Source organism: Oryctolagus cuniculus, chromosome 5 (assembly GCF_051225735.1).
Source record: "Oryctolagus cuniculus isolate XC-2025 breed Fujian yellow rabbit chromosome 5, ASM5122573v1, whole genome shotgun sequence".
Lineage (NCBI taxonomy): Eukaryota > Metazoa > Chordata > Mammalia > Lagomorpha > Leporidae > Oryctolagus > Oryctolagus cuniculus.
Window position 1 is genome coordinate 158,044,742 of NC_142871.1, and position 19,888 is coordinate 158,064,629.

The 19,888-nt window shown below is 42.2% G+C and overlaps 1 protein-coding gene across 8 annotated transcripts in view; it reads right to left on the reverse strand.

Annotated features, from left to right (window-relative positions):
- Positions 1–19,888, reverse strand: part of PHACTR1 (phosphatase and actin regulator 1) — a 581,745-nt gene that overhangs the window by 537,260 nt on the left and 24,597 nt on the right. For 5 of the 8 annotated variants that reach the window (XM_051855837.3, XM_051855839.3, XM_051855844.3 and 2 more), the window contains one exon: positions 17,107–17,253. In XM_051855837.3, the coding sequence (XP_051711797.1) occupies positions 17,107–17,253 (147 nt within the window). The other 3 variants (XM_089334440.1, XM_089334441.1, XM_089334444.1) reach the window with 3 other exon arrangements.

Genomic DNA, 19,888 nt, shown 5'->3' on the forward strand with positions numbered 1-19,888 from the left:
GGATCTGTTCCTTAGAAAGGGCTTGGCAGCATTCTAATTAATTGTGCCTGTAGAAAGACATCTGTATCTAGTCACATAAAACTGGTCAAAATCAGGCCATTCTAGTTCCCACTTGAGAAATCTAATTGCCCCCATGTGCCAGCTCTCACATTCCACATCAGAAAGAATTGCCAAATCTGTTATGCAATAATTATTAGGTCAAATACCACTAAAAATTCCTGCTGGATTTACGTATTTGGCTAGAATATATTAAAGTAATATAAACAGGGTTTCTAATGCCAGTTAAGTTTGTCTTATTATTTTTCCTGGAAAGCTCTATGTATAGGTCATTTTCTTAATTAATGGTCTCTCATTTCTTCTACATATCAGTTCACCTAGAAATGACTTGGAGAGCTGTAAAACACACCAACAGAGCAAACAGTATCATTCAATACTATTATGGGTCGAGGAGGACTTGTTTTCTCAAAAGTTATGCAGACGTTTAAACTCTGATGTTTTAGTGTTAACAGCTGCTTGATGAAGGGTGAAGACCTGATCCCACTGTGGTGGCTAGGAAGCGGGGTTGGTGGGAGACTCTTAGGTCAGTGGGGACATGCCCTCAGAGGGTGGTTCTTAGGATATGGTTGATTATTTGTGTTCAAGTTCAGCCTAGTTATTGTCTGTGCTCCCAGGTACCATGTGGTCATTCCTGTGCATCTCCCATGGCCAGCCTCCACCAGACACTGGCCTGTGGCTGACCCTGAACTGTAACCTGCAAACTGTGAGCTGAAATAAATCTCTTCTTTCCCAAGAAGCTCTCTCTAGTATTCTAGTTTGAGTCATGAAAGCTGGAGAAATACAACTCCCCTATACAATCTTGTTTTTTCTTTCTTTTCTTTTTCTTTTCTTTTTTTTTTTTTTTGACAGGCAGAGTTAGACAGTGAGAGAGAGAGACAGAGAGAAAGGTCTTCCTTCTGTTGGTTCACTCCCCAAATGGCCGCTATGGCCAGTGCACTGCACCGATCCAATGCGCCGATCCAAAGCCAGGAGCCAGGTGCTTCCTCCTGGTCTCCCATGCGGGTGCAGGGCCCAAGGACCTGGGCCATCCTCCACTGCCTTCCCGGGCCACAGCAGAGAGCTGGACTGGAAGAGGAGCAACCGGGACAGAACCAGTGCCTGACCAGGACTAGAACCCGGGGTGCCGGTGTCCCAGGTGGAGGATTAGCCTAGTGAGCCACGGCACCAGCCTACAATCCTTGTGCTTAGATGCAAAGTTCTCACTTGGTTCCTGCTGTACACACACATAGTTCTGTATGATTATCACTGAGTCACATTCTAAAAGGAAAGAGCATAAAGGAGGTTCAAATCCCGACAGCAATTCGGGACCCTCCTTTTATTTACATCCGTGTTTACTATGAGTTAGCGACTGCCCAGAAAACAAACAAAACCTTTCTCTCCTTTGCTTAAAAGCACATGCAACTTGCAGAAACTGAAACATAATTTCGAGAGGCACCCTTTGGCCCCGGAGGACACATATCCGACGAATTTTAAAGAGTTTGGAAGTAGTGAAGCAACTGCATTGAGGAGGGAGACAGAGAGCCTAGGAGAATTCTAAAAAAGCTGTTGACTTCTTGCTTCAAGATGTACCTTTCTAGCTGGCGAGGCCGATATGCAGATGCTGCAACCAATGCACCATTTATTTGATTGAAACTGGATTCCAAGCACAGTTAATGTATTACAGTGGCAGCAGGTGGGAAATGTAGAAATGCTGCATAATGCTGGAGTGTTATCAACTTGATTTCATTTTTGAATGAACCGCAAAAAGGATTCCACTCTCATCTTGATAAGTGTCCAAAATACAATATAAGGTGATAAAATGTTTTCTATGAAAACTTGTTTAAGTGTGCTGTTATCATACGTATTTATTTCTATTGTAAAGATGGAAGTGTATTTTGATAGCCATGCCTACAATCCTTCATCTTAGCCAGATCGATTTTTCCACACTAAAATAATAGAGAAGCCATAATAAAATTATCTATCACATGTTTGTAATTCTTATGAAGCAAATAAACTTTTGAATGTTAAACTGTCAGATTAAATTGGTCAAGCAAAAGCATTCTGAAAAGTACTATTCTGATACTTTTCCTTCTATTTTCAACAGCAAAAAAAGTCATGCCTAAATTACCTATAGCTAGGTGTACTTTCATAGTGCTTACAGTTTGTCTATCACGTATTTCAAACTCAACTCTGTGAATTGAGCAGTGGCGTGCTGGTGATGTTTAACCACCAACTCTAATTTGTAGCAGTGTTTGCTGATTCCCAGGTGTAAGTGCTCCTTCATGGCCAATTTCAAGCCACCCATGTGATGTCACTGATTGTGGCGTTGGGAGGAGCAGTGCACAGTGGCTTTCATGTACTTAACATGAGTTGGCTGGAGCACAGGCCTGGAACTAAACTACTCTCAAACGTCTAGTTTCGATGGAATCTCCCCTTTTATTTTCTTTTTCTTTTCTGAGGAACCCCAGAGCTCTGTAGGCCACAAATTCCTCACTTGCAAGATGCAGTAATTAGAGTAGGTAATCTCTGAGCTTTCTTTCAATTGGTCCTTTGTGTAAGGAATTCTCCTACCTTGAATTTTAAGGCAGCTTGAGTATGAAACAGAACCAAAGAAAAGTTCTGTGTAGTTCAAAGTTTACACTCTAAGCACTTGGAGATAAAACACGGCCTCCAATACAGAGTTCATGACTGCAATTCTGAAGGTTTATTTTACAAAACTTAGATATAGCTTTCAGAAATATATCAAATGAGAGGCTCTGGTGATTTTGCCAAATCATGTCAGTTCCTATGACACAGTATGATTTTGTGGTACTTGTTCCATTTCTACTACTGCATTTTCAAAATGAGTAAGATCAAAGGCATCCCAATTTCTGAAGTGATAGTAAAGTAACATTTAGTCTTTTCCTTTTTTTTTTTTGCAAGAATTGCACTTTAAACCTTTCTTCTTGTCTGGGAGGAGCTGACTACTGAGGAAGAAAAGCTAATGGTATTGCAAGATATAGTGAGGCTACAATGTAGCAGAACTAAAATGAACATAATCTTTTCTTTCCATGTATTTCAGGAGGTAAAGACAGACTATAGAGAGAACACCAGTTCTCTGGACTGAGCCTCAGAAAATAGAGGGATGGGGGAGGAGGACACAGCAAGGCTGAGAGGACTGGCTGGCTTGTAGATGGCTCTGAGAGGATACACTTTGTCATTTTGTGCTAATGCTACTGCATGGAGAAATTGCCAGAATGGGAAAGGGTCAGCTATGTGGAGATGTCCACAGATGTAACTAGATGACAGAGAAGAAATCCCACAAATCTGGTGTAAGGATAGACTGATAGGAAAGTGGCCATAGCCCTAATGTATCCCTTCTCTTGTACTTTCTGAGCACCCGTATGGGACATGTGCCCTTCTAGCCACTGAGGATTCAGGAGGGAGTAAGGTAGACCCAGTTTCTTCCTTCCATTAGGGAATCCTTCCAGTGGATGCTGATATTTCTACTGATGGATCAATTGGGTTGTTGAGGAAACTGTCAAATTGTACTGGATAGAAAAGCAAGCCTTTGAAGAATGTTTATTATGCTGTTATTCAATGAAATAAGTCACAATAAAAAGAACAAGTCTTCTTTTCCTAAAATTGTGTCCAGGTTTTTGTAACAGAGCCCAGTTGATTAAATCTTTGTCACTGTGATACAAGCAACATCGAGATTTTAATGCAATGAACTAAACCGAGACTATTTCTTGCTGGAGTTCTTTGGAAGGTACTAACCGAGCACCTACACTGGCAGGCGCTTGGCTCTATATCCCCCTTTATGTACAGTTCTCATGAGTCTGAGACAGAAGCAGGTACATTTTATAGGTAAGTAAGCTGAAGTTCATAAAGAACTAAAATCACCCAGTGGAATCAGAATTCAAACCCAGGTCTATCAAACAAGTCCAAGCTTATCATCTTTGCAATGGTTCTTTTTTTTTTAGCAAGAGGAGTCAGAGGTCATCATTTCACCTTTACCTGGCCTGAGCACCTGCTCTGTAAACCAGTGATCCACTGATGTTTTCCCCCCATGCTTGATGATATATTCAAATCAGTGGGAATACCAGGATATTATCTCTAGGAAGACTAGGACTCTGCCTGTTACTACCACCCTGCTTTTTTCATCTGCCCCTGGCCAGCTGTACAGCCCACAGATCCTCACCAGAATAAAGCACTTTATTCTAACACCAGACAGATCCAGGAGTGCAATGAGAGAAATTATGAGAGCCTAAGCCTCGGAACCATGTTGTCCCACTCAAGGGAGCAAAATAATTCAACCTCAGCAACACATTTATAGAAACTTAGGATTTAGGGGGGAAAGAACCAATGTTTTTATGAACCTACATAAATAACACCATTGTTTTTCCCCAAGTCACCAAAGAACAAGTCCACAAGAAATGAAATCGGTTATAATTTAGAAAAGACGCTAAAATGAGCTCCAGATCCATTGTGGTTATTGGATTGCATTTGAGCCTCCCGCAAATTGTCAGAAAGTAAGGCCCTTGAAGAAGAGGAACTACAAAGGAAATCACCCTCACTTTAGCACACTCCAGTGTGGCCCTGTTGCAGCAAATGCACTAAATAGGTGAATCAATGCACTAGAAGCCGTGTGTGCTTCGTTGTCATTTCTCTCCAGTTTTCGATGGTAGGTATTAGCTGCAAGAAAGCTTTCATTTCAACACTGACATCTATTTCTCTACTTTGTCTCCTTCCACGTCTTTTTATTACAACACATGTGATTTTTTCCCCCAAAATCAGTACAAACATCTCAACTAGGTGTGGGGTAACAAATTTAGTATGAATAGCTTCTGATCCGAGTTTTAGAATAAAGTTAAAAGGGATCTCATCTTTCACAATTGTCCACTCACACAATGTATTTTTACTAATTATTGACCATGCATTTTATTAACTGCTAGTGTTTTCCTCTCTGCCACTTCCGTCAAGAGATCTTAGTCAACAAAGTACTGTGATGACTGAATTTAAAGTAAATAACTAATATTTTTAATGATTCAGGTATAGTTTTATGCACATAAATCATTGAGATATTAACAACAAATTCTATTTGTGCATAAAGAACCTGCCTATGGTTTTACTTAGGACACACCACCTATCCTAAATGAAACAGACAACATAGCAAGACGGCAGGCCTCCAGCTAGGCCTATCGAACGAGCAGGCCAGACTTCCTGGGTTGGATAAGCTCAGTCATTATTTCCTCCCCCCTCAATATATCCACTTTACTGTCTTTCATAAGTGGAACCAAGGGGATATAGAACAGAGATCCTAGCAGCTATAACTGTGGAATTGTTCTCAGAATTGGGTTTATCAAAGCACTCTGAAGATGATGTATTTCTTCACAAGGTAGCTTTACTACAGGAACTGTTCATAGAGATCATATTATATGAGCTGTAACCCACAGGACAACAAAGTGAGTTGAAGGCTGATTTGCGCCTCCTTTGGCTTGACCTGGTGTTATTTTTATGGATGGTTCCAGCTGATCTTAGACTTAACACACACTCCATTTACTAGGTTGCTGTTGTGTGAGTCAAGTAGTGACATGGTCTGACTCAGACTTCCACAGGCAAGAAAAACAAGGGCAAACCTTTATTTCTAAAGCTAAAAATATTCCTAACATGTGAACCGATATGCCTGATCTATACATGCAAACATATGAACCAACTTTGAAAACAGATTCACCAACCAGCCAGCCACGCACCATTTGCGTGGTTGTGAGCAAGTCTGCCTGGTTGCCTCCCAGCAAGGAGAAGACACTCTGATGAGGACTGAGTGGTAGTGGAGTGTGGGATTCACCATTGGTTGGTATCTCAAAAATCACACCAATAGTCTACTTCCGCATCTTTAAAGTAAGCTTTTAACAAGAGAAGATAAAAGGAAACTACTTTAGGCATCACACAAATGGAATAAAGATGTAAAAATTTACATAACTGTAATAGTGTACCAAGCATCTAATTTGCTGAAAACCTATTGATCAGATGTCTTTTCTATGTCAACCACGGGAAAGCACACATATGGAAATCACATAGAATCATCAACAATGTACAACATAGAGCCAGTGATGGACCAAAATCTGGTGTGTTCTCCATTATCCATCATAACTGCAGCCCCAGACATTAAGATGAAAAATGTTCATTTTTAAATGAATAAAATCCAGAGGTTAAGAGGGTCCTCTAACCTCTAAAACTAAATAAATATGTAAGTTAAAACTCAGTCACTCATAATTTTATCTCTGACTGTTGTATTTCAGTTGAATCACTTCAGTGAGAAACTGTGACCAGAACTAAGCGTTCCCGACCTGCAAGGCAGAAGCGTCCTTTGCCAGCCCTGCCTGCAGAAGCCGCTTTTCTTACTGAAGGAGTCGCATCTTTGCTGATCACAGCCAGCGTCAGGATCAGAGATGGCAGTCTGCAGTAAACGCAGGGCAGCCGCTCTCCAGCTGTGCAAGCTGTCATGCTCTGGCTTGAGTAGGACCCTGGCTTCTGCAGACCCACAGGGGAAGTTTCAATCTCTCTCCCTGTCTCTCAGAAAGGAAGGTATTGCCTCAATACTTCTGGTTGTGTTTTAGTAAGGTCAAAGCGAATCATTAGGGCATTCACTCAAGGGGAAAGGGATGAGGGTTGAAAGAAAGGGGAGAGATCGTGAAAAAAAAGGGTGCCACCTGGTTATAGGGCTGAGTGTCCGTCTCAGGCCATGTTGGACTAACATCCCATATAGTTGCAGAGTGGAGTGTGGTTGCTTTTAGCTTCAAAACAATGGTTACCTTCTTGGGGACTGTTATCAAGTAGCAAGTTGAAGAGAGGCGGAGACTGTACTAAGAACTGAAAATCACTTGTGCAAGTCAAACACCATGTCTCCGACTGATGGACAGTAACATTTTAAGGAGACCACATTTGGGTAGAGTTATTATATACAGTGAGTGAGAGAGAGAGAGACAGAGAGAAAGGTCTTCTTTCCATTGGTTCACCCCCAAAATGGCCACTACGGCTGGCGCGCTGCGCCCATCTGAAGCCAGGAACCAGGTGCTTCTCCTGGTCTCCCATGCAGGTGCAGGGCCCAAGGACTTGGGCCATCCTCCACTGCCTTCCCGGGCCACAGCAGAGAGCTGGCCTGGAAGAGGTGCAACCGGGACAGAATCTGGTGCCCAAATGGAATGCTGGCGCGCAGGCAGAGGATTAACCAAATGAGCCTTGGCAATGGCCCAACATTTCATATATTGATGAGCGTTGATAGTTGGGGGTATGAACATGACCCTACATTTACAAATAAGTACATGCTGTGTGCAGTCTTGCTAGACTGTTAGGTTGTGTTGAGTTTTTGACCCTGGCAAGGTGACGCATCAGGGAAAATCAGTCTATTTTTCACATTTCCATTCCTGTGCCTTATTTGTGCCAGAGCTAGACATTCAATGCTATCCCAGTCACCCAGACCACATCTGTTTTGCTGTTGGCAAAGCCTTTTCCCGTGCCAGGCCAAGAGTGTTATTTACATGCTAACAGGTTTCAGAGCTGCAGAGAGAGAATTCAGCTCACAGGTAGCTGCCCTGGGTTTGGAAACAGCAAATTTCCACTCCCATAAGAGAACACTGTGTCCATCAAGAAGAGATGCCCCTCTTGACTTTCAAAAGCGAAGATGCTGTGATCTTCATTGTTTAGCGGCTCTGCAAGGCTAGGCTCTCAAACTGACAAATGGTATTGCATTCTGTTTCCTTTCTGTCTCTTTTGTGCTCCCTGTACCTCTTTGCCTGCTCTTTTTCTCCTCCCCACACAAGACCTTCTGCAAGTTCAAGAGATTCTTGGAATCTCCAGCAGATTTTTCTCACTTCTACGTGCTCATTTGTGAAAGATATTTTAAGGTTTGTCCATTCAACTTTAATCAGAGAACAGATTGCTTAATGTAAAGTTTCCTAGCTTTCAGAGTCTAGGGGAGACTTTCTTCCTGGTTTGGAGCTTTTTGTATCCATTCTGCAGTCTAAGCAAGCAGGAATGAAAAGGAATCAAAGTTAGCCCTAGGAAAAATTACTCCTTATGTGAGCATTTCTAAATTTTTAACTCATTTGATCTGCTTCCTAGCGTAAGATACGTTCATGGGAAGTGCATTTTTTTTCCAAGTACCATCTTGGGAGAATAAAATGAAGAAACATAATAGACCTCATTCTCCACCGTGTGCTAAAAAATTCTCACAATAAGCCATTGTTTCACATTCACGAAATTATTTGCTTAGAGACAAACCTCTAAGTTCTCCCCATCATTAACTCCATTTTATAGTTAGAAAACAGAGGCAAGAAGAGGTTAAAAGTCTTGCCCAAGGCCACAGCATTTGTGGCAGAGTGGGGATCAGCACCCAGGAAGGCTGGAGGTGGAGCTACACCCTCAAAACCATCACCTTGGGAGGGAGGGGCCTTTATTCCTGTTCCTGGCTGCTGTGCCCTTTCTGCGTCTTAGACACTTTGGCCTTGGTGGGATTCATGCAGGACAAAATATATGAAAAGCTGCATTTTATGACTGATAATATAAAGACAAATATGAAACACAGGCTGGATTATATTCATTGCATTCCTGCCAACATTAAAATACTTTTGTGGGCTACAAAAATATCAGAGCATGGCACTGTGCTCACAGCGCCCGAGGACGAAGCCGTTCCTGGGTTTCTGGGATTTCTTCCTTTCACCCTGACTCTGGTCCAGGGAAAAGAATGGACTGACCACATTTCCAGCCCTACAGAAGTACCAAGTGGGACTTCCCTGTGAATAACTTTTCTGAGTTCAGATACAATCCCTAGAAAATCACCAATTAAGTAATATTTTCAAATTGTGCATTGCAAAATCATTAGGTAGATTATAGCTAGCATTTAAAAATTACTATAATATTTTAGAATGAAATGGGGTGGGAAAGGATGGGATAGGACAATATGGAAAACACCAGAGGATATTTACACTTGAATAGGTATTGAGGGAAGTTTTAATTCCACTTGTAAATATGTGCATGCATTATGTGGAGTGATATAAAGTACATTTCTTATAATGAGTCCCAGACAAGTGGATGAAAAAATACTTCATATATAAAAATACATACAATATATATTACCTATAATATATATTTATATATAAAATGTTAAAAAATTAAAGACTGAGACAGGATACATTCCTAGTTCCATCTTTTTTTTCCCTTAAGCTAGTTCAGATTTAAATGTGATCTCACAGCACAGCTGGTAATATAAGCCAGCTCCCTTACAGTAAATCATAATCATTAGGGATATAGGCTTGAAGTCATATAAAACATGATCCAAATTCCAAGTTTTCCACTTATTAGCTGTATTGCCTTTGCTACATTATTTAACTTCTGACTTAGTTTCCACATGGATGAAATGAGTAATAATGTCGATTTCATAGACATTGTGAGAAAAAAGTTAGCAAGCAGTTATAAAACACTTGACACAATAAATGTTAATAAATATTCCCTATATGGTGACAACACAAATATTTATTTCTAGGTCAAATTTCATTTTTAACCTGAGACTTGTCTAACTTTTTATTTGCTATTTCTACTTGGATGTCTGGTAAACATCTCACATGACACATCCTGACCATTCTCCCAGCCCCTACGATGTCTATTCTAAATCCTTCCAGGTGCTCACGTCAAGCCTTGGAAGTAATCCTTTTGCTTCTTGCAACCCACATTAAGTCCATCCTGAAGCCTAGGACTATACCTTCAAATGCACATGAAATCTGATGCTTCCACTGCTGCTGTGCCACACTGATGGGCCACCACTGCTCCCTGGGCTGCTGTAAGAACCTTCCATTGGGCTTCCCCGCTTCTTCATTGCCTCATTACAGTTTGTTCTTACCACGGCAGCCCCAGTGATCCCTTTCAGATGTGACCAATGGTTATCTCCTCGCTCAAATCCCTGCATAATGCAGGAAGTCCTAGTCTCTGTGGTGGCCCCCCAGGCCCTTGAGATCTGACCCTGGTCCCTGTCTTCTGTCCTGTCCCTCCCTCTTCCTTCCAGACACACTGACCTCTCTGTCACAACAAGAACACTCGCAGTTTAAAGTCTTTATCCTCGTCTTCCCTAAGCTCTCTCCCAATCTGTTCTGCACTCCATATTGACCCTGTTCATTCTTGCATCTGCATTAAAGAACTTCATGCAAATCCTTTCTTCTCCACATCACCTATCCTGCAACCCACTCCTCTCCTTGCTCCCATGTTTCATCGTCTTAGCTTACTTCACCCACGTGGGCCAGTGGAGAATCTCCAATCCCAAAATTCAGTATCTGAAATGCTACAAACCATTTAAAAAATACATTTTAAGATCTGACAGTTTTAACATTTGCCATATTTACTTCATATGTACTTATTACATACATATATAGATACTTTTTTTTATTGAAAACAAGGATATTAAAAATCATATGATATGAGATTCAACTTTTGAGTATCATGTTGGTGCTCAGGAAGTTTTAGGTTTCACAGCATTTTGAATTTCTGATTTTCAAATTAGGATGCTCAACCTATTAATAAATTCTTTGCAAACATTCCATAATCAAAAAAAAATCCAAGATTTGAAACATATCTAGTTCCAAGCATTCCGGATTAGGAATATTCAAGTTGTATTAGAAGCTAAAATTTGTGAAGCCTAAATGCTATTTGTTTAGATCACTAATGTATCCCAAGTGTCTAAAAAATGGTTTGCAACATAGTTAAAGCTTAATGAATCTTTGTTGCATGACTATTATCGCATGATTATTTCTTCTCTCCCCTCTCCCCAACAAAAAGGGACTGAGTGGAATACGGGAGAAACTCAAGAATAATCAAGCTCTTTCTGTATCTTCGATTCCACCATTATTTAGCACCAAACCACCTTGCTGTGTTTCAGCTGGTAAAGATGGTAGGCCACACAAGCTCTCCATATCTATAAGTAGCAAATGAGCCTACTGGTGACATTCAGAATCATATTAAAACCAAGATACATATTGAATCCTCATGTCTAGTGTTATAGTCCAAGTATTTCCTATCGAAGATTCTGCTGCTGAATTATTAGTTCAGGGTACACAAATGTGGCCAGATAGATCGATAGGAAATCTACAGGCTTTTACACAGCACTTGCATTCATAAATGTTAAATAACTGCTAATGTGAGACCATTCCCTTGTCCTTCAGCAACTTGAATGGAAAGTCACACGAATCCATCATCATTCAATAAGGCCATAAAATTGATTTTGCCTTTTATTTAACTATCCTTCATTATATAAAAGACATATAAATTAAAGCAATTAGAATGTCAATATGGCCTACCTTTCCCCTAGAAGTCACACCCACTTTAGCACTTACCAAAATGGGTGGGGAAAGGGATAAAACAAAATATGAAAACACTGGAGTTTCTCTTGTACCACACCATGAAGAAAACCCTCCCTCACCTGGGCTTTCAGGCTCTCTTTTGTTTACACACGAAATATGCTGGCTGTACTTGAGGTCCCTCTTTCCACCTCATTAAGTGAAAAAAAAGTCTACTCAACAAATTACCTCCTATTTGCATTTGAATTTTAACTCTTATACACTAAAAACTGATCATGAATTAAAGTTGCATCTATCAAAGAGTAACTCCATATATAATTTTAAAAATTTTTTGCCTTCATATTAAAATATAGGTATGAAAATGTATTAATGTAATCTGTTGCATTTATTACAACCAGGAGCTTATTTGCTCCTCTCAGTGTATATGCCCATGGAGGGGAAAAAGTTCTTTGTGGTTCATGGACAGGTCAGTGCCTAGAGTTGAAGGCTATTATGTGAATTTCTAAGGAATATGTTGCAGCTTTGTTAAATCCTGCCACTTATCTGGACTGCATATCTTTCCTGATAGTCTAAAAGGACAAAAGAAAATAAAGACCTTACAGACCCATTCAATCTTAGTTACAAAGAGAATTGGTTAAAAGGCTTTAAGTGTCAGTTGTGAACTCAATGAACATCAGCTTCCTCACTGTCCACTTACCGCTGCAGTTTCTCCAGTATTTCATTCAATCATAGGATAAATATTTATGGAGCATCAACTATGTTAATGATACTAACACTTGAATATTACAATTAAAGTATTTTAATTAATATGTTATACAAATATGCTATTCAATATATATTCATTCTGCTGTGATCAAATATTTTCTTATTGTAATTATGCTATTCTATATGTATTATGTCATAAATAAGACTATATACAAAATCAGTGATATAGTACAAGGAGAGGTCTTCAAAAGCTCAGAGAAAATGCATATTTTTTTAAAAAAAAAATGCCTGGATTTCAATTTTTTTGCACCAAAATGAACTTCTCTTTCAATTCCAGTTTTCCATGAACTCTTTGAAGTGCTCTCCTAGGTACCCAATAATAGAGTTAGAAGTAACAGTTATTTTTAGGTTGGAGAGATCTTTAGAGATTTTTAAATCTAAATTCCTCATCTTAGAGCTAAGTGAATCAAGCTCAGAGAGGTTAAATGATTTTCCCAGGGTCTTGGTAGAGAGATGCATTAGAACTGAATTCTGACTCCCCTCTCACATTTTTCACATGAAAAACATCTCTGTGGACTTCCATGGAATTAAATTGGGTGGACATATACAGACACAAGAAATAAATAGTTTACCATTTCTCTATAAGATAATAGCTAATACAATACTTAGATGTCACAAAAAATTAATAATGCCCCAAAGATCTTTAGAAAATCTAATTCCTTGACATAGACTTTGGGTTCATGTTGTCTCATAAATCCATAAATTATTGTGGAAACAATGAAATGATAAGCAGCCAAGTTAAATATTTATTAAAAATTGTTTCCCATGTATTCACAGTATTACTAACTTTCCTGTACCTTCTTTATATTATTTGTAGTATTTGGGGCGATATTCATTAGTACAACCTTAGTATATGAGAGATTATCAGGTTAGCCAGCTTAATCCCTGGCACAAAAGGAGAGGAGAAACTCATAACAGAGGCTACTGGTCAGATAAGTGGTCAGAATTATGGTCACTGAATATGGGAATTAACACTGAAACTGATAGGTTGGGCTCACCTGATAAAAATCACAGCATTTGCCTTCCAGTTGAAAGTATTATGAGGACTATATCGACATTTTTAATGAAAAAGTGAAGAGGGATGCTTACCAAGAACTTTAAGTTTGTGGAACAATCTCCCTCATGACAGCAAGTCACCATTTGCTCAAGGAGGGTTCTCATTGCTAAGCAATAATAGCATACTCCAAGCTGCCTCTTCCCACCTCCCTGGGCTTTCACAATTTAAGCTAAGGGATAAAGATTTTCCTTCTCCAAAAAACTGTGAAAGAGACTTCCTGAGACCTAGTTTATAATTTCTTCTGGCTGACCCATTCATTAGAGGTATCCAGAGGAAGCCAGTTCTGACTGTCGTTATTCTCTGGGCCTGAATGAGTGGAAGAGATCAGTGGAAACTGCAAGCAGTTATGCTTAGGTGATACCAGGAACTAAAACAGATTTCAGCTTTCCACAGAGGATGACATTCCTTATACTCTCTCCCATATAAAGCAATGCTGACACGTCTGCAGAAGTTAAACTTTTTTATGACTGTAAAGCCACTAATTCTTTGCAAATAGTGCACAATATTGGTTTCGTGATGACAAATCACCAGGATGACCAGGCTCTCTTCCTTTGAAATCCCTTTACAAAATATTAGAAGTGCTTAATTCTTCTGTTATCATAACACTTTCATTGATTATGGAGAACCTTCCAGCTTCCACCCTTTCTTTGTATTGGATGCTCTTATGTATATTTCGGATATAAAGATAAATAGAACACACTAGACCACAGAGAAGTACCTGCCAGATGAACTGCAACTCTTCATTAGTTCACTTCATGCAATGAATGAATAACTTCACAAGGCAGGATAAGTTCTTACAAGCTAAATGTCTGAGATGCTCATTACTAAATGAGAACACAATTAGAAACACTTGCTACTAATAGTGTGAACATACTCTTCCATTACAAGATGTCCTTTTAACAAGTTGAATGAGATTCTCATGGGGAAAAAGCCCTCTTTAAGTATTTTAAATGAGATCTGATTGTCTGGGTAACCTTCAGCAAATGTGTTAAATTAAGTGTCTTTTGCATTAAAACAAACTCCAGCAAACAATCATCCATCCATGTTTGCATCCAGTAAATACTGAAAAGAATTTAAAAACCTACAAAAGTGGCTCTTTTGAAAAAATAAAATTTTGGCTCAGAAAATTTCTGTTCTCTACTCTCTCAGTTTAGGCTGAATCTTGAGATTAGCATCTCCATGATGAAAGACCCATATTTCTATGACTGACTTGACACTGGAGGTACACTCTAGCTGAGGAGCTACATCTGAAATGACAGTAATAAGTGCCATCAGGAACAGAGTGTAGGTAAATGTGTAAGTATTTAATTAGTATTCAAAATATCCAATCCACTTTATGTGTAACTATATAGATTAGCTTAAGGGAGTTGGTACCCAAAATGATGGTTATGATAGGCACATAAAATGAATATACATATATTCATTTATGAAGCTTTGCTAAACTTCCAAAATATCAAACATGGAATTACATATAATGAGTGGGTGTGGGAAAGCACAAATTAAACATACATAGCTTTAAACAAATCCTGGAAGGAATAAAAAAAAATAAGTGTTGGGAGAAGAAAAAGAATGGGAAGAAATAACAGAAAAATGCTTCCTTGATTTTTATAAATTGTCAAGACAAACAAAATTACTTCTATGCTCATATTACGTAATTTATTGGGAGTGTGTAGACTTCTCTGTTCAGCAACGCTGATAGTAACACTAATAGTTTAATTACAACTTGCTGCTCAAAGAGATTAAACAAGGCTGCTGGTTTTTAAACCAGGGGTTACAATTACTTTTAAATGCAAGGGAAAGGCGCATCTGTGAGTAGATCTCATTTTATTAGGAGAGCAACCAGAAACCAGCTGGAAAATAAACAACGCCCCAGGAGTGAGCAGCCAGAGCAACATTAGAGCAGAATCGCCTGAGTTGAGCAGTGGAGCAGTAGGCGTGAGGCGTAGTAAACAGGCGGCAGAGGTAGGTGGGAAGGGACAGAAAAGTTTTCAGTGGCCAAATCTCCTGCATTTTCCTGGATCCCATCACAGGGCCTGAGCACCCTTCCCTATGCTGTCCAGCTTACAGTCATATCTGTCTCCCCATCCTTTGCTTCAGCACCACCATGGAGGACAGCTCCCCAGAAGGCCGCCCAGAGCAGTGTTGCCACCTCACCCCTTCACCAACATGCTCTCTAGGGCATGTCTTTCTTGCCACCTTGCATCTCAGAGTATTGTAAGGGACACATAGAAATGACTGGGTGCCTGCATGGCTTGTTTATTTCCAGATAAAAGGGAGACAAGTGCTGTCAATCTTTTAATTGGACCCCAGAGCAACTTAACCAGAACAAAAGGTTGCAAGTCACTGGGTCTAATCTGGTGGCAGAGTGACTTAATGTAGTTGAGTAGTAGCTGAAATTGAAACTATTTTAGTGCTTTATTTAATTGTTTTGCTATAAAAGGACTAGTAGAAGTTAAACAACCTTGACCAACTGCTGTGTTAGCCTTTTTCCTATTGTACTGAACCAGGAAAGCCTGTTAGCAAAAAGAATCAACAGATTAAGTCCTATTATCCCTGAGTTGGAAAAAAACAATCTTGGTTCAAAAAGAAACTTTTTCCTGGCCTTTCCAATACCCCTCACAACCATCTGCTGAACCTGGAATGTATAAGAGTGAGATTAACAATTTCATTGTAGGCAATATAGGCTCCTACAAGAACTGGGAATGCTTTCTTAATAAGATTTGCTTCTTCTCATCCCCAAATCTAGAGGCACACATTTAAGAAGTGAAAGGAGATGACGAGTAGAAAAACCAAGTCACCAAGACAAGCAAATTGCACTCCAAGGAACTTGGCTGCTCTGGCACATTCAGTTCCCATTCTTCCAACCATAAACATGTGATTGCACACTCAGTACATCTTGTGTCCCTATCCAGGGTTTCAGTGTTTTTTTTGGTGAAATTGTGCAACAGGGCATCAAATATCCAGCACTTGAAGTAGTCTTTGCTCTAACACACACACACACACACACACACACACGCCAGAGTTTGGTTTACTTCCATTATCAAGGGCTCAGTATCCTCAAGAAAGGGGTGCCATCTGGTTTCAAAGTGTATTTTGAAAGAGACGCTCCAGGAAATGCCCTTATTCTCTCGGCACTGCAGTTGCTAGAATCATAGGGTACCCGGAGAGGAAGAGGCAAGAGCTGGGACTGAGGATTGAGGTTCAGGAGTCATGAGAACAGTCAGTGCTATGAAGGTGGTGGTGAACAACTTCCTTCTGCTGAAACTTGCTCAGGTCAGTTTGGAGCTGCAGCAGCAGCAGAACCAGTGGAGGCTGGTGTTTCTCTAATGTAACCCCGAGCCCACTCCACAGAGGCATTTTTGACCTAAGGAATCCTGTCCCCCACTTCCCTCCCCTCTTCCCTTCCTTCCTCCTCCACCTCAGTGACTCTTCCCTCTTATCCTATCTGGGCTGCTCTGGGCACTGTCCCAGCGACAGCCCGCAATCCCATTGCAAGCATCCTGCACACCGGGCATCATCAGGACCACCACGTTGCTGTCCAAGCGCTTGGTGCAAGGCACAGCTTCTGCCCCCAGCGGTCAGCTCCTCCTCCTCTCCCCACTTCCATCACCGCCGCAGCGGCTTCAACCCACCAAGACCGCCAGAGTCCCAATGCCACCAACAAGTTCCACCCTGCAGCAGCCGGGCCAGGCCAGGAGCCGGTGAGGCCGGCCCGCAGGGCGGCGCAAAGAGCGCAGGGCGCAGGGCGCGCGGTTATCCCGGGTCATTGTTGTGACTGCCGGCACTTTCCTCCCTCCACGCGGGGGCCCCGTGTGACACGCACGCCCTCCCCCACTCCGCGACACCCCCCACCCCCGACACACGCCCTCCTCACACCCACACCGCCACACAAAGAGCGAGGCAGCCAGGCCGGCGCATCCTTACCGGCACCGAGGTTGAAGGAGATCCTGGCCTCGGCGAGGTAGGGCGTGTCGCTCTTGGAGCGCACTCTCCGGATGGGCCGCCGGTCTATGTCGTCCTCCGAAGATGCCGCCATTAATGTGGGAGGCAGGAGCAGGGTCGCCCGGCGAGCTGAGAGGGAGCCGGAGACGGGGACAGAGGCGCGGAGGGGAGGGGGAGGGGAGGGGTGGGAGAGGAGGGGAAGGGGACAGGGAGGGAGGGGGAGAGAGAGGGAGCGAGGAAAAGAGAGAGGGAGAGAGAGAGAGAAAGAGAGCAAAGGAGAGAAAAGGGTGCAGGGAGAGAAAGAAAACCCGTTAAGGATTGTGGACTGGAGCAGACCTCAGGCTACCCCTGGCTCGCCAGTCCCGGGCTGTCCCCCACTCCTCTTCCCACCGCGGGGCCCTGGGTCAGGGCTCTGCACGGACGCCAGCCCGCAGCGCAGGCACAGGCAGGCTCACGCCCGAAGGAAGACTCCCAGGCAAAGATGCCCTGTCAGCACTGTGCGCTCTCCCGCCAAATGTACTTACTCTGCGCTTCAGGTGCGCGCCAGGGTCCCCAGAACCCACGGGCTTCCCCAGCGTGAGGACGCCGGGTCAGACAGGCCAGCGTGGGCGCCGGCTCCCTTCCCTCCTGGGCTGCAAGCCCTGGTCCCCTTGTCGTAGAGGAGGGCACTGTGCCCCGGGCAGCCCTTCCGGTGCTCCCCTTCTCCAAATGGGGATCCCAGGTGCAGAGACCCAGAGCTGCAATGCTGGGAAGCTCTATCTGCCCCCTCACAATGAGGGGTGGGAGTGGAGGAAAAGTCTGTCCAAGTTTGGGAGCCATGAGAAGTAGCCTGGGCATGTTCACATTGAACTGAGCTTCCCTAACTTGGGGCACACATTTATTTCTGCATAAACCCCCATCCATTTAACCTGCAACTTCCCCTTTATCTGGTCACTTATAGCACAGGTGATAGTCTTCAGATGGGGTTGCGTGGTCTCTGCAGCCCTGAGCCATTGTTTTGAAGGAGAAGCCAGGATCAAGGGCACCTGGGGCTCTTTTGAACGTTTGCACTGCAGCCTGCAGTGTTCCCTGGTCCACTGCAGAAGAACCCAGGTGTGGAGCAGAATGGTTTGATGTTCCCAGGGAACCTATTGATGGTGACCCCTTTTATGCATGTCTCTCTGCAACTGTGGTCATTGGGTCTTTGTGTGGCCTGATGTGCCACTCTGGGATCTAGTGTGCGCCCAGCTGCAGTCTCCCTGCTACAAAGGGAATCCTGGTGTGGCGCTCTGCCCTTGGGTCTCAGAGCAGAAGGCACTGCCCTGGCTCTGCAGGGCTTCCTGCCCCACGTCAGCTGCCAGCTCTACCTCTCATCCTGTGACCTCTCACGCTCAAATCTTCCTCTCTCCACACTGGCCTCCTATATTCGTACGTGCAGAGTAACTCCGAAGTTTCTGTGACAGCTGCCTCATCATTATGTCCTATTTATCTCTGTGTAGCATAGATTAAAAATGGAGGCCTCCTATTGCAAGAGGCACAACAGGGATCTTTGGCTTATGAGATGAACCGTGAAAGTTAATACTTTAGATGAATAGTCAGGCTGTAAAGCAATATTATGATGATGATATTTAGGTTTAGGTTTTTAGGGAAGCACAAAATGTGAGAAAACACACTCAAATCATTCTGGATATTTGCATAACCTATACCTCCTTTACACCATACAGTGCTACCGGATTGTTGAAAGTCTTTGGGCTTCCCCGCCCCCTTGTATTTTCACTCATCAGTCACATTCCTAGAAAAATGGTAGAATCATTTGAAGAAGTACCTACTGTTAGTTTTCCCAATGTTTCTTTGAGTTGGGGTATTAATGATTATTGATACAGAAAAATACATCACTGGGTTTGATTCTTATTCCTTTAATATTTAAGAAGATTAAGAATTAAATATTGTTAACACTTTTTTTATCCCTCTTCAAAGGGGTTTAAATATACTTTTACATTATGTCATTGTAAACTATCTAATCATTTAATTCTAGATAGATATACTTTTAACAAAAATGGCCACAAAATATTACTTCTATGTTCATGTTCTCATATTCTTTTTTTTTTTTTTTTTTTTTTTTGACAGGCAGAGTTATACAGTGAGAGAGAGAGACAGAGAGAAAGGTCTCCCTTTACCGTTGGTTCACCTTCCAATGGCCGCTGCAGCCGGTGCACCGTGCTGATCTGAAGCCAGGAGCCAGGTGCTTCTCCTGGTCTCCCATGTGGGATGCAGGGCCCAAGCACTTGGGCCATCCTCCACTGCCATCCAGGGCCACAGCAGAGAGCTGGCCTGGAAGAGGGGCAACCGGGACAGAATCCGGCGCCCTGACTGGGACTAGAACCCAGTGTGCCGGTGCCGCAGGTGGAGGATTAGCCTAGTGAGCAGCGGCGCCGGCCCCTCATATTCTTTTATCACTTTTATTTTCTGATTATTATCTTGCATTTCTTGGCTTCCCTAATTTACTTTCTCATTTTTCAACTAATCTTTCCAATATTCTTTCTTTGTACTTTGCCTTTCTTTTCTCCTGTCTGTCTTTAGTTCTACCAACTCCTTTACAGATTCCAAACATTTTCTATGTCCTCTTCACATCCATGATCTCTTGTGATGAACTATCTGGTGGAGAGACATCAGAGGAAGAGGCCTTGGGTGGGAATCAGGAATGGTGGGCTCTGCACCCAATGCTGTTACTGTGTCACCAAGTGACAGGAGACGAGTCATACTGTCAGTGTGGGTCTCAGTCACC